This window comes from Musa acuminata, chromosome BXJ1-2 (assembly GCF_036884655.1).
Source record: "Musa acuminata AAA Group cultivar baxijiao chromosome BXJ1-2, Cavendish_Baxijiao_AAA, whole genome shotgun sequence".
NCBI lineage: Eukaryota > Viridiplantae > Streptophyta > Magnoliopsida > Zingiberales > Musaceae > Musa > Musa acuminata.
The window spans coordinates 4,241,414-4,257,073 of record NC_088328.1 but is presented as its reverse complement, the minus strand read 5'-3'; the positions used below and the strand labels follow the sequence as shown (position 1 = coordinate 4,257,073).

Below are 15,660 nucleotides of genomic sequence, written 5' to 3'. Positions count from 1 at the left end.
TAAAATTAAGAACTTCTAAAATTAAGGAATCCTAACATTTTTGAGCTCTCCAAAATAGCCTTGTCTTGAAATTTGAGTAGTAATAAATTCTAAAATTTTTTCCTCTAATGTTTTGTAAGACTCTCAAGTGGTATCTTCAATTAGTAAGTTAGCTTATTGAACAAGCACCTCCGTGACAAAATATCTATGACGCATCATAATACATCAATTAAGTATGGCTTGAGGTAGGATTTGAACTTCACTAGTAGAAAAAATATCTAGCAAATGGTGTTGCACCACATCATCCTCACCTAATCTTTTTTTATGGTAAAAACATGAAAAATTGGATGAAACATAGAGCTTACTAGCAAGTCCAAACAATAAGCAACTAGGCCAATATGTTCCAACACCTTATAAGGCCCAAAGAATCGAGAAGATAACTTCATAGAAGATCGAACCTTTATAAAAGTTTGCTTATAAGATTGAAATTAAAGGAAAACTCAATCACTCACTACAAACTCCCACTCACTATAATGCTTATCAACTTATTGCTTCTTCTAGCTTGTGAGATTGTGAGATTATTTCCTAGAAGTAGAATGATTTTAACCTTATCAAGCAATTCCCTATCCACTTGATCAACCTTAGAATAATATAACATGTATTATGTAATCATGGGAGGAGGTCAACCATAAACCACTTCAAAATGATATTTTAGTAGAAAAGTAATAAGTGGTATTATACCACCATTTTGCCCGAGGAAGCTATTTTATCCACTCCTTTGGTTTATCAATAATAAAACATATTAGATAATTTTCTAGACATATGTTCGCCACTTTAGTCTGTCCATCTGTTTGCAAGTGATAAACAATACTAATATTCAACTAAGTATCCTGCAAGCGAAATAGCTCCTTCTAGAAGGTGCTAGTAAAAACTTTATCTCGGTCACTAACAATGAAATATGAAATTCCAAGCAATTTGTCTATATTCTCAAAAAAGTGTGAGCAACAAAAATTTGTTTGTTGTATAAGGATGTTTGTTGTATATCACAAAAATGAGCATAATTTATAAGCAAATCTACAATCACAAAGATGGTGGTTTTGCCTTGAGATGGTGGAAGTCCGTCGATAAAATCTATGGATATGTTAGTCCAAGCATCGTTAGGAATAGGAAGATGCTAAGGCAAACTAAGGGTAGCAATTGTCTCACCTTTATGGCATTGGCAAACATTATATTTTCTTCATATTCTTGTTGTAAAAATGTTGACAGATGTATTTGTATATATAAAGAAATCTAAAATGACATGTAGTTTGTAATAAATAAAACTCTTTCAAAATTATATTCTAGCTAGAAGAATTTGGTACCAATATAATTCTGCCCTTATAGCATAAATTTATGAGATCCCAACTGTACTAAGGAATAGAAGTTAGATCTTCTTTTGACTTTTTAATAACATTTTAAATTTTAAGATCATTCAACCATTCACTCCTAATAAGTTCTAGTATTTTGCAAGTAGAAATAGAAATAGCCACTAGTTCAACTTGTTCTGGTATGCAAGAAAGTACATCTGTAACTAAATTCTCACTCCCCTTCTTATAAATAATCCCGTACACAAAATCTAATAATTTAGTAACTTATTTTTACTATTCTAAAGAAGAAACCTTTTGCTTAAGAAAATATTTCAGGCTTTTGTGATTGATGTATATTTGAAACCGTTGACCAATTAAACAAAGCCTCCACCACTTGGTGATTGTATGAATAATGGCTAATATCTCCTTATCATAAATAGAAAAACTCAAATGAGATAGAAAAAGTGCTTTACTAGTATAAGTAATTGGACAGCCTTCTTGCATTCGCACAGCTCCAATACCCATTCTAGAAGTATTAGATTTGAATAACTTGTTAAAATCTAGTAAAGTGAGAATTAATGTTGTAGTCATTGCATAATTTAGAGAAATAAAAACTCGAGTAACTTCTTTTGTTCATTTAAATAAATCTTTGTTCAAAAGTGATATCAAAGGAGCACTAAATTTACTATAATTTTTTATAATCTTTCGATAATAACCAAGTCTCAAAAATCTACTCAAAACTTTAATTGATTTTAGAATTGATATTGTATGGATTTTGAAAGGATCACTGCAACACCCTCTAGAAATAACATGGCCAAGATCTACAGAACATTCCAACCCATCCACTGAAACTGCATATATATATATATATTCTTGAAGTGATGCACATGCTGTTTTAAAATTTGGGAAGGATAAACGTGCTGTTTGCAAACTTGGAAAGGATAGACATGTAAAACCCACATATTTATATATTATGTTTATATACTGTGTAGAATATCTTGACGGAGTCTGCAAGCATCACAGTCACTTAATTTGGCAGCTAATAATGCTTAGCTACACCTTTTACCGATACCATCTGCACTGATAAAGATTATGCCCACCAAAGTAAGCCAACATAAATATGAGAAATGAAGATTTGATGTTTTAAAGTGCTTTCTTATTGCACAAGGATATGAGAATAAGAAAAACCCAACACCATATTAGGACAAATATCAATTTAACTTGTTGCTTACACAGTAATAATTTTGCTCGTCCCCAATATCCCAACAACATCAAACTACGTAGCCGATCACAAATAGCTAAGACATTACAGATGGTTGTTTACTTAACGAGCAAAATTATGGAATGATACCGTATGCATCATCTTTCTGGTCAAGAACAACTACAGCCAGATACATGGAGTACACCTCCACATGTTACGAAAACCTATTAGTTGATATACAAGTCCCAACAAACTGTGATAATGGCCAAAATTAATATGGCACTAATTCTCAAAAAAAATTTACACACAACATGCCATCAAAGTCGAGAAAATTCAGCTTGGAGACTCCAAAACATTTTAAGAACAACATGCACAGTTTGAACATAAGGGTAGTACGACATCCACAGACAAGTTTTCACAGCCGTTACATAAGGCTAGGTTTTTAGAAATGATCCTAGAAAATAGTCTTAGATGCATTCAAAAGTGGAAATTAGCAAATTGTACATTATCTTCAGAAGCCAAAGTGAGCAACCTCTTCATCTTCACCTTCATCTTCCTCTGTTTCCTCCTCTGAGAACCTCAGATCCTCCAATTCTTCTTCCTCTTCTTCTCCGTCCTCTTTATCCTCATCCATTTTAGGAGATTCCGTGTCCTTCAGACCAGTGCTCAGCACCACTGTCTGTCCTTTGGATTTCTCCATGTCTCTCCGTAGTCTCTCCATGTTCTCCTTCCTGCGGTCTGCTTCCAATCGCTCCTTCTCAGCCCTTCTCTTGTCGAGATCAGCTCTGCAGGAGAGAATAGATAAAATCTTGAACATAATTTCAAAGTCAGTTTCAGAAACAAAGTCAGGTCAAAAGTTGGTTATTACTTGTAACTTTCCATGTACTCTTTAGCACTTTCTTCTATCGCACCAAAAAAGGCTTCCATTCCAGCACCAGAAATGGCTGAAACTCCCACAGAACGCATATTTTTATAGAACTCATCGAGTGCAAGCGATAGGCTCCTTGACAAAGTTGATGTGTATGATGAATCAGTGTCCAATGCCGCCTGGAAGGCCTCAAAATCTTGCATCCACTGATTTCAAAAGAATACAAGTTGTTACAACACTTCGTCAAGTATCATAGTAGTAAATTCATTCGACTTATCCAGAAGATGAAAGGACTGAATCCATCTTGATGTCCCAAAAATGTTAATTGCCACAGAATTGTTGACCTTATTGGTCAACAATTGGAAATTTCTGCGGTGAAGACAGGCACATTATGATTATACAAGAAACCCTAATTTCCTGGTATCATCAGTTAAAATAATAACATCCAAATCCCCTTCTTCATGAGCTAAGGCTTTAAATTGCCGGCGTCGGTTCTTTTCCCATATTTAGTAGGGACAGCCACTCCATGTACGAGGAATTTCTTAACTATAGATTTGATTGAACCCTTAAATCAGTAGGTAGGATACAAAAATTTGGGAAGTCTCAAACTTGTTTAATAAACTCTTCTATTATATATAAATTTTTTATTTCTGGCTCAAAAGCCTCAGCAGATAATTATAACCCACCATTTCATTGTATTCTCATTCCAATAATCAATTACCATCAACAACTAAAACACATGTGAACCAACTCAATAGGACTAACAGAAAGTACATCTCAATAGCATACCACAAGTAGAACTCATTTCATGTTTTCTCATCATTGGTTTGTTCTTTCTGGTATATACTAATTATGGATCTAGAAGCTCAGGGCAGTTCCATCATGAATCAACAAAACGACCCCATGTGGATTTACATTCAGAAAAGAAAGGCCGGTTCCAAAGAAACGATAGACAAGTCTACAATTATGCTTCATTTGGCTTCTTTGCCTAAAACCTAAAAAAAAGAACATGTTTCATCATGATACTCATCATAAAGCTTTAACAGCATCACCACTGAGATCCGTGAATATCTATCATTGCTAACATGGAGAAAACATGTATACAATTTTCAAACAACATTGGTAATTTGGGCAAAGTGACTTGTAAGAACAAATAAAACAACTAATTAAGAGAAGAGAGAAGGAAAGTCTGCATTCTGATTAGCAATCTTTTTTTTGTGTTTTGTGTGCAAAGGATAAGTGGAGAAGGTAGGATTCGAGTCTAAGATCTTGTGATATACTGTCAAAGTTTTTACCAGCTAAACTAACTGACACTTTAAATTAGAAATCTGTGTGTAGCTAGGTCATGTAAATTTGAAATCTTAAAACTACAAAGCATGTTGAATACAATAATAGAGCATGTTGATGAAGCAATTATGTTATAAATGAGAAAACAGCACAATCTAGGACAAGCAAGAAGCAACACAGTTAGGAACAGTTTACCTCCAATGCAAACTCATGTTTGGCCACATCAATCTTGTTAAAGGTCAGGACTAAAGGCAGCCTTGTCTTGTAAAGTATGCTACAAGCATATAGCATGTTGCTCATAAAAGTTACTGGATTGGCAGACCGAGGTGTGTCAACAACGTAAGCAATTACAGTGGGAAATGTTGAAGCAAAGGCTTCAGTGATTATTGCTCCAGAAGCTGACCAAGTAAATATTTCAATCTGACCAGGGGTATCCACCAGAACATAATCGAGCTGATCAGCTCTTCTTTCGATCACTGATATCACCTATCCAACACAAAGTGCAACAGCACCTTAGCTTACAGTTACAGGGAAATGTAAGCATTAACCACAACAAAAAGGCAAAGAAAATCATTCAACCTCATCGAACTTTGTTGCAAATAGATTCAGGGAAGTCAGAATTCCACCATTAGGGCCAAGGTTGTACTCCTTCATGATTTCCTTGTAGTGAACAGTGTCTCTTATGTCAATGTTTGCTCCGAAAGGAAGGGTCATCACTGCCGGGTCAAGGTTCAGCACATATCCACGGATGTTCGAAGATTGAGTGTGGAAGACCAATCTGTGAAGAAATGTGGTTTTCCCACTCCCTGCAAGATGGAAAATCTACTGGCAATGAAGAATTCAGAAAAATACGTCAGGACCAAACCTCCTCTTTTTATTTACGGGGGATATAACATGCCTGCCATTCCAACAACGATGATGATCACAGGCTTCCTTTTGAAGCTAGAACTCGATGACTCAGATATCCGCAGATTCTCTATCGACTCCGAAATATCATCCTTCGTTTTGACCTTTGAATTTGACTAAATCATAAGCACGATGAACAATCAATCAGACGTGAATAAAGGATCGACTTCTGACAGAAAAACATAAGATATTACTTTGTTCCAAACCTCATCTACAAGTGGTTCTTCCAAATCTATCTGCATCTGCTTGTTTGAGCTGGGGTCCGAATCCCCATCCATGGCAATCGCCGATATGCCTTTCGAAGACTGTTAAATGCCTCCAATTAGCAACTTAAGAATCAAGGAAAAAACAGGAAAAAGAAACCCGAGATGAACAGTTTTACTCGGTAGTGGGAGATGATCGAAGTAATTGAGATTGAAAGGGCTACGTCTGGACTGAGGACGGCTTCAGAGGACAGCGGTGGTTTTGCAGGAGGATTTGAGGGCAGGACCGCGCCTCGGAAGCCTAACAAGCTTACTGTGGTTAGGAGCACAAGACAACGACGACGACAGCGGTGGCGGCGGTCCGCTGTCGAAGGAAACGGAGGCCGGAATTGAATCCCAAATCAGCGAAGTTACGGTGAGGAATTAGGGCTTTTGGGGGTACATGAACTAAACAAACTATATATATATATATATATATATATATATCGGAAAACCCTCAAGTTGTTATGTTTTTCCATATTGCAACCCTCATTTCAAAATGTTTCCCAAAGAGCACTAAATCTTTTTTAAATGATAAAACTAGCCTCACTAACATATGACAGTCTTTAGCTTTTCTACCCGCCAAAAGCAAACTGGTTCAATGCTAAATTATTTTATTAACAGAGTTAACCAAAAACAATCTCCACCAACCTTAATTATCAATGTTGATATATATTTTAATATTTTATACAATGATTTATTTAAGAAGTGTTTGGTGATTTTTGATGGAAATTAAGAATCATTTGATATATTTGAAATAATTTCAAGACAAAGGATGGCAATTATATTTAAGTTTAAATATACATAAAATCTTTAAAAAGTCATAATATTTATTTTTTATTTTTTGGAAAAAATTAAAATAAAATGGATGAAGCATTCTTAGCTACAATAATTTTTAATGAACTTACATTGATTTTATCACTGAACCAACACACTGCAAACATTACAATCAAATTTCAATAAGATCAAATTCTCACAAACCTTAATTATCAACTTTATTATATGGTTTGAGATTTTATAAGATGACTTATTTGAAAGTTTGTAGATGATTTTGTATAAAAATTAAGAATGTTTGGGCTGCAAAATAAAGGATGATAAATCCTCTTTTTTTCCGACTTAGCCTTGAGTTTATGTAATGACTAGGGATTTTGTTTTATTTACATACATCAAATTTATTTATTTGATTAATATATCAAATTGCCTTAATTAATGTGTTGTTTTACTTGCTTTATTTATTTCCTTGTTTCTGTAATATGATTAAGAATATGATTAAAATTCTTTTTTTTTATGGTGTGGACAAGTTAGGAAAAAAAAAAAGTCAATTAATTAATAATTTAAAATTTTAAAAAGTATTAATTTATTTATTTCCTAATGAGTGATGTGATTTTAGAAAGTAATTATTTTAAATTTTATTTTTATGTATGAATTATAAGAAATAGATATTATAATTCTATTTTTATGTGTGAAAATAAATTAAAAATAAAAATAAAGGATACCTTTAGTGATTGACTCATCTTGAAAGTTGGTAGCAGAACATTGAAAGGATCCAAAGAAGCGGTAAATCCTCTTATTTATATTTTAAATTTTAAAAAATTTTACTATTTGAATTATTATAATTTTTATGATGTATAGTATTATTTGTTAGCATCAAGTCGGCACTAAGAGGAGGGGTGAATTATTACAGCAAATAAAAATGATGTCGGTTCGAAAATCTTTCGTTAATAAAAGCTTATATCAGAAATGTGAGTTTAACTTGAAAATGTACGGAAGCGTAGTGGAAGCAGAAAATATGTAAGGCAATTTGTAGTAAGGAAAATTGCACAAATAAATATGCAAACCAAGTTTTATAGTGGTTCGATCGTCGTGACCTACATCCACTCTCGATTCTTCTTCCGTCAAGGCCACCGGCATCTACCAGCGGTCTTCCTTTAATAGGCGAAGACCAACAACCTTCTTACAACTCTATTCTCCTTTTGACAAGCTTAGGAGAGAACCTTTATACCTCCACTACCTCTCCTCTTGAACTTCACTAATACTTAGAGTTTGAGATGACTTCTCACAAAATTACAATAGTGTTTTCTTCCTTTTTTTGCTCTCAATTCTTGTGTATGTTAATCAGGGATGAGAGGGGTATTTATAGGCCTCATGTTGATTCAAATTTAGAACCTAAAAATGTCTCATACCCCATTTTCGGGGTACTTGTTAGGATCGAGTCAACACTAAGACGGGGACAGCGGATAAAAACATGTTTATTTGGAAGATAGCTTGAGAGCATGTTTATTTGTAAAGGTAGTGAAAGCCAAGTAACAAGAAAGTAAAGCAATTGCAAAGTAAGTAAATGATAATAATATAAATGCAGACTAGAATTTATAGTGGTTCGATCGTTGAGACCTACATCCACTTTTGATTCCGCCTCCGTCGAGGTCATCGGCATCCACTAATGGTCTTCCTTCAATAGGCAAAGACCACCACCTCTTTACAATCCTTTCTCATTTTCATGGGTGTAGGAGATAACCATTACAAGCCTCACACCTCTCTTGAATGATCACAACACTAGAAAGGGAGAAGGACTCTTTGTACTTTTATAACACTTTTAACACCCCAAGAATTCAAGATTTTGTTCACACTTTCGTGCCCTTTCATGCAGAAAAAGGTGGGGTATTTATAGGCCCCAATAGTTTCAGAATTAGAGCAAAAAAGTGTCACATCCTAGGATTTCGGGGTACTGGCGGTACCACCGTCATTATTAGATAGTACCACCGCCTATATACTAACACTGGATGATACCACTACTCAGTTTGGGTAGTATGATCGCTTGATAAAGCTTGGAGACCGAGCTCTGATGGTACTATCACTTGATAGCATTAACTACCGGTGGTACCATCACCTAGAGCACTTGGGAAACTAAATCCCAAGCGGTGCCACCACCGGTCGTGACTTCAGGTGCTGAATGGGTTATTCAACAGACCCAATTCAGCCTTGTTAAGGGCTTAGTTTGCCCCTAACTGAGTTAGTGGGATTACCTCCTAATTCTAACTCAACTTAATGTCTAACTATGATAATTTAAGACATTAACTAAGCAATCTTAGTTCGGTGTGTTAATTATTCTTCCGACGAGCTTTTGGCGATCTTCCAACAATCTTTTGGCAATGTTCCAGCGAACTCTCGGCAAGCTCTTGGACTTTACAACGATCTTTTTGGTGAGTTCCGATGAACTTCTTTGGTAAGTTCCTGGACTTCTCGGTCAATTCCGGTAGAACATCTGACGAACGTTCGAACTTCTGACGAACTCTCGAACTCCCAACGAAGTCTCGATCTTGACTCCGGCATAACATCTGCTTTATGTCTTACCACAATCGTAGTTAATCTTGCACACTTATCTCAATATATAGATTAGATCAAATAATTTATCAATTGATTTCATCATCAAAATCTGAGATTCAACGGTACTAGCATTACCACCGTTTGTGTTGGGCGGTACCATCGCTTGCAGCATTGACACTGAGCGGTACTACCGCTTGGGAGACTATGTATGGACGGTACTATCGCCCAAACTAGCAGTACCACTGCCTGACATAGTCTCGGAGACTATGCCATTGATGGTTCCATATGTTGGGTCACTATTTGGGCCTTTTACTTAGCCCAATATAGCCTAAATTTGGGCCCAACTAGCCCCTAATTCAATTGGCCCAATTCCAACCCAATTATGCCTAAAACCTACTTTGATCTAGATAATTAGTATAAATATTGAATCAAATGTTGTCCGGCATGTCATTGGTTCATCGATGCTTCATCTGATTCTTTGATGCATCATCCTCTCATGCTGCCTTATTACCCAATTGGCTAGTTGACCTCCGCAACTCCAATTTCCTTAGCACAATTTCCGCTCTTCTTGGCTTGATGCCTGAACCTATGGCCCAAAGCCTTCTGTCGATACATCGACCGATCCTCCGGCTCGATGTCCAATCTTCTGACATGTTTCACTCCGGCCTAACATGATTCTTCCTGATTTAATTTTCTCTCCCTGATCGAAGCTTCCTATGTCACTCAAAACGCAGGTAAGATCATAAACACTATAAATTGGTTTTATTATCAAAATCCGAGATTCAACAATCTCCCCCTTTTTTATGATGACAACCAATGGTTTTATATTAATATGACATATTGATAAAACATTGAATTCAAGTTAAATTCAAGTCAAAGTAAATTTAATCATGAATATTTGCTACACGTCATTATAAAATCATACATAATCAAAATTTTAATATATCATTTCATGCATGATTGTCATCATAACTTCTCCCCTTTTATCATCAACAAAAAGTAGAACTGCAACTATTAAGTTTTTGAGATATGCAAGTTTTACAACATACAAGCTAGCAAATTTTTCATCACTTTACAACATGCATAATCACCAAATCATCATTAATTTTAAAGATGTGTAAGATTATAAATTTTTGCAAGTACTTTTGCTTCTTAAGATTTTAAGCTAGCAATTCTTGATGATGTTCAAGATAGCAAGTTCTTTCTTCTCTCATGAGAAGTGCAAGCTAGTAATTTTATATCATTTTAGAGCATGGCTAGCAAATTTTACACTTTTGAGATGAGCAAGCTTTTTGCTTCTCTTTATGATGTGCAAACTAGCAGCTTTTGCTTTTCTTTGTGATGTGCAAGTTAGCAATTTTTCTCTCCCTTTGTCATTGCCAAAAAGAAGGGAAGAATACAATTTTGTAATTTTTTTCCCTTTACATCAATTTTCAAATCATAACAAAGGTAAATTATTAATCTTATTTCGATATGTTTGTGCATCATTATAATTTCAAATTAAAACATGCACAATTTCAAAACCTTATATTTCATCCTTACTTCATGCATGATATCACAAATAAATCAATTATCACTATGGGCATATCATACATAATACTCAAGCATTCATGATATATCTTTTTGGGCATAACATTCATGATGCTAAGACATTAAAAATTTTAAGCATTTATCACTTCATGCATTAAATCAATATTTTGATCATGATACCAAATATTCATCATTTCTCCCATGCATAATACTAAAGCATTCATGATACCAAACATTAAATTAATATTTTTAAGCATTTATTACTTCATGATTGTTGATACCAAACATTCATCATTTATTTTCTCCCTCTTTGTCATAGGCAAAAAGGAGAATCATTCAACAATGCAAGTGTTTGAAAGCATGTCAAGTAAGTTTTACACCAATTTATCTAAGCTAGCAAAACTATCTCCCTTAATATGCAAGCTTGCAACTTTTGCCTTTCTTAGTAATATGCTTTTCTTGATATGTACATACTAGCAATTCTTTCTCCCCTTTTATCATAGGCAAAAAGAAGGGAATAACACAAAGGTGTAAATATTCAAGTCATCACATGTGAATATAAGGAATTATACAAATCATATCATGAAAGATGAGAATATATAAATACCAAAAGATATGATTAATTTTGACAAATCTCCACTTAAATAATCGAAAGAAAATCTTAGGAGATCAAATGGTAAAATATGTTCAAAAGAAGTTTTAAGTCATGAATTCTGAAAAAGATACTCTTTAGTAAATCACAAAAAGAAACATAGGAAAAAATGATTTCAATTCATGCATAAAAAATCTTATGATTCATATAGAAAATCTCCTCTTTAGTAAATGGTAAGAAGAAACATAGAAGAATAAATAAGAGATCTTGATTCATATAAAATAGAAGATATCTCAAGAGAAAGTTCATGATTTGATTAGAAAAATCCCATTTAGATTCAAATCATCAAATCATCAAAATCTTTTTCATAGACCAAGAGATTCATACAAATAGATTCATCAATCTCCTTTTTGAAAACTCGATAAGATAGGGATTGAGAAATTCTTAAGAAAAATATTTTTCTCCCTTTTTTTGTTTGATTTATTTCTCACAAGCATGCCCAAGTTTTTTATGCTAAATCAAAACATGCATCATCGTTTAAGACCGAAAAATAAATTTCATCATCAAAATCATCATGACAAAAAATATAACACATTAAACATAAGGCTTCTTTAAACAAGAGATTTGATTTATCATTTTAATTCCAATGATAATATTTTTTTTATGTGATTAATTTCATATAAGTATGCTCAAGTATTTCATATGAAAACCATCCATCTTGTTTAAAACAGAAAAGCAATACAAAATTATGAAGATACACGTAATTGTTTCTTATAAAATACAAGGAATTAATCTTATTTGATGTGTAAGCATTATTACAAAACATACAATTGCCATAATATATATATATATATATATATATATATATATATATATGTATATATATTTAAAACTAATCATGAAAAGTACTAAGTAATTTCATAGTAAGGAAAAAGAGATTCGATTGAGTCGCTTACCTAGTTGACGAAAGTCGTCAAAGCGCAATTCGCCACCTTGCCCTTGTTGGTTTGCTCCTCGTCTTCGGATGAGCTTGATTCGTCCCAAGTTACCTTGAATACTTTCTTCTTCTTTGGCAACTTCTTTTTAAGTTCACTTTTATTCTTTAATTCTTATTTCATGAACTTTTTAAATTTTATAGTGAGAAATTCAAAGTAGTCATCATCATCACTTGAGTTATTGCTCAAGTTGTATTCTATTGTTCGAAGTGCTAAATCCTTCCTGTTCTTTGGAAGGTTGTTCTCATGTTCATTTTATGCCATACAACTCATTTCATAGGTCATTAAAGTCCTGATAAGTTTTTCAAGTAGAAAATAGTTCAAATTCTTGACCTCTTGAGTGGCCGTTACTTTAGGGTCCCAACTCTTTAGAAGGGATCTCAATATTTTGTTAACGAGTTCAAAGTTAGAAAAACTTTTACCAAGTGCTTTTAGACCGTTGACAACATCCGTAAACCAAGTGTACATGTCTCCAATGGTCTCACTTGGTTCCATCCGAAACAATTCAAAATCATGCATCAAAAAATTAATTTTTAAATATTTAACTTTATTATTACCTTCGTGTGTGATTTCAAGTATATGCCATATGTCAAAAGTCATTTCGTAAATAGAAACTCGATTGAATTCATTTTTATCCAAAGGGCAAAATAAAACGTTCATAGCTCTAGCATTTAAGGAAAAAGTTTTCTTCTCCAAATCATTTCATTCATTCATTAGAGTAGAAGACTTCTAAAAATTGCTTTCGATAATATTCCATAAATTCAAATTCATAGAAAGCAAGAAAACTCTCATTCAAGTTTTCTAATAAGTATAGTACGTCCCATTGAATAGTGAAGAATGAATGATAGAGTGACCCTCTTGAAAGTAGAAAAGAGTCATTTCTTTTAGGTATTAAACCAAATGAGAAAATAACATGGCTCTGATAACAATTATTAGGATCAAGTCAGCACCAAGAGGTGGGGTGAATTAGTGCAGCGGATAAAAATAATATCGGTTTAAAAATCTTTCGTTCGATAAAAGCTTGTATCGGAAATGTGAGTTTAACTTGAAAATATACGAAAGCACAGTGAAAGTAGTAAGCAAGTAAGGGGCAGTAAAGGAAATTGTACAAATAGAAATACAAACCGAGTTTTATAGTGTTTCGATCATCGTGACCTACATCCACTCCCGATTTCTTTTCCGTCGAGGCCACCGGCATCCACTATAGGTCTTCCTTCAATAGGCGAAGACCAACCACCTTTTTATTAGGAACGAGTCGGCACTAAGAAGGGGGGTAAATTAGTGCAACGGTAAAAATTATGTCGGTTCGAAAAATCTTCATATAATAAAACCCATTTCGGAAAGATATTAACTTTGAAAGCATACGGAAGGGTGTGCAGCAAAAGTAGTGAGGAAGTAAAGCAGTTTGCAATAAAGATAAACAGCAAAACAGAAATGCAAACCATTTTATAGTGGTTCGATCGTCGTGACCTACATCTACTCCACCGATTCCTCCTCCATCAAGGCTACTAGCATCCACTAATTATCTTCCTTCAGTGGGTGAAAATTAACCACCCTTATAACTCGATTCTCCTTTTGATTGGTTTAGGAGAGAACCTTTACAACCCCCTTACTCCTCTCTCAAACTACACTGACACTTCGAGCTTTGAGAGGAGTTTCTTACAAGATTATAATAGCGTTTTTATTTTATTTTGCTCTTAATTCTTATGTATGTTAACCAAGGATGAGAGGAGTATTTATAGGCCTCAAGTAGATTCAAACTTGGAGCCTAAAAAGATCTTATCCTGGGTTTTCCAGGTCCTGGCGGTACCACTGCCTGTGTTGGGTGGTACCACCGTCTGCAACACTAATATTGGGCGGTACCACCACCTAGTCTAGCGGTACCACCGCTTAGGTGATTGTGTCTAGGCGGTACCATTGCCCAAACTGACGATACCACTACCTGACAGTCTCGGAGACTGAGTCTAGGTGGTACCACCGCCCAGACTAGTGGTACCACCGCTTGACACAGTCTCAGAGATTGTGTCATGACGGTGCCACTTGTTGGGTCACTGTTTGGGCCTTGCACTTGGCCTAACACAACCTAATCTTGGGCCTAGTTTGCCCCTAATTGAGTTGGCTCAATTCCAACCCAATTATGTGCTAACTATGAATTTTAAGGCATACACTAAGCAAATGAATTTGATTAGTCTAGGTTTCTTCCAACGAGCTTCTATGGATCTTCTGGCGAACTTCCGACGATCTCTCGGTAATGTTCCAGTGAACTTCCAACAAGCTCTTGGATTTCATGATAATCTTCTTGGTAAGTTATGATGAGCTTCTTTGGTAAGCTCTTGGACTTCTCGATTAATTCTGGTAGAACTTCTAACGAACGTTTGGACTTCCGACAAACTCTAAAACTCCCAACAAAATCACATTCTTAACTCCGGGACTTCATTTTACTTTATGCCTTGCTATCGTAGTTAATCCTGTATACTTAAAACCCACCTAGATCTAGACAATTATTACTAAGCTAATCAAATGTTGTCTGCCATGTCATTGGTTCATCGATGCTTCGTTCGATTCTTCAACGCATCGTCCTCTCTTGTAGCCTATTGCCTAATCGGCCAGTTGACCTCCGCAACTCTGATTTCCTTAGCGCAACATCCACTCTTCTTGGCCTGATGCACGAACTCATGGCCCAAAGCCTTCTGTCGATACGTCGATCGATCTTTCGGTGCAACGTCCAATCTTTTAACATGTTTTTCTCCGGCCTAACATGATTTTTCCTGCTTTATTTGTTTGTCCCTGATTAAAGCTTCTTGCATCACTCAAAATGCAGATCAAATCATAAATACTATCAATTAGTTTAATCATCAAAATATGAGATTCAACAATCTCCCCCTTTTTGATGATGATAACTAATTGATGACGCAGTTAACCTTAACCCCCCCATCAATATGCCATATTGATAGAACTCTGGAATTCAAATTAAATTCAAGTCAAAGCAAATTTAATCATTAATATTTGTAACACATCATCATAAAATTATGCATAATCAAATCATTCAATACATTATTCCATGCACGAAATGGAGATAATATTTTTGATAATAGAAGGAACAAAATAACATGCATCTAATGCAATAATAGCTCCACCAAGTAGATGTAGGGCGACCTCGCTAATAGCTACTACAGCTACTTTTGCTCCATTGCCCATCTTGAGGTCCATCTCGCCTCTCGCTAATCTCCTAGGCCTTGGTAGAACCTACAACGAATTGCATATATAATAAGCACTATCAATATCCAATACCTATGTGTTATCATAAGAGTCTAACAAATGGAGACTGATCATGAATGTACTTGAAGCTTCTCCAAGCTTTTGTTTCGCCCTCTCTGCAAGGTACTCTTT

At 34.8% G+C, this 15,660-nt stretch overlaps 1 protein-coding gene across 2 annotated transcripts; it reads right to left on the bottom strand.

The window, feature by feature from the left end:
• Positions 1–2,858: 2,858 nt before the first annotated feature.
• On the bottom strand, positions 2,859–6,234 carry LOC135595293 (GPN-loop GTPase QQT2-like). Of its 2 annotated transcripts, none has more exons than XM_065086021.1 (7): positions 5,970–6,234; positions 5,794–5,892; positions 5,576–5,703; positions 5,261–5,483; positions 4,877–5,167; positions 3,395–3,600; positions 2,859–3,311 (listed from the first exon to the last, which is right to left on the bottom strand). In XM_065086021.1, exons 2-7 carry the CDS (start codon positions 5,863–5,865, stop codon positions 3,038–3,040), a joined length of 1,194 nt encoding a protein of 397 aa, XP_064942093.1. In that variant the 5' UTR covers positions 5,866–5,892; positions 5,970–6,234; the 3' UTR covers positions 2,859–3,037. The 2 variants fall into 2 exon arrangements, with proteins under 2 accessions (XP_064942093.1, XP_064942100.1); XM_065086028.1 differs by having other exon boundaries at positions 5,576–5,691; positions 5,970–6,224.
• Between the last annotated feature and the right edge of the window lie 9,426 nt (positions 6,235–15,660).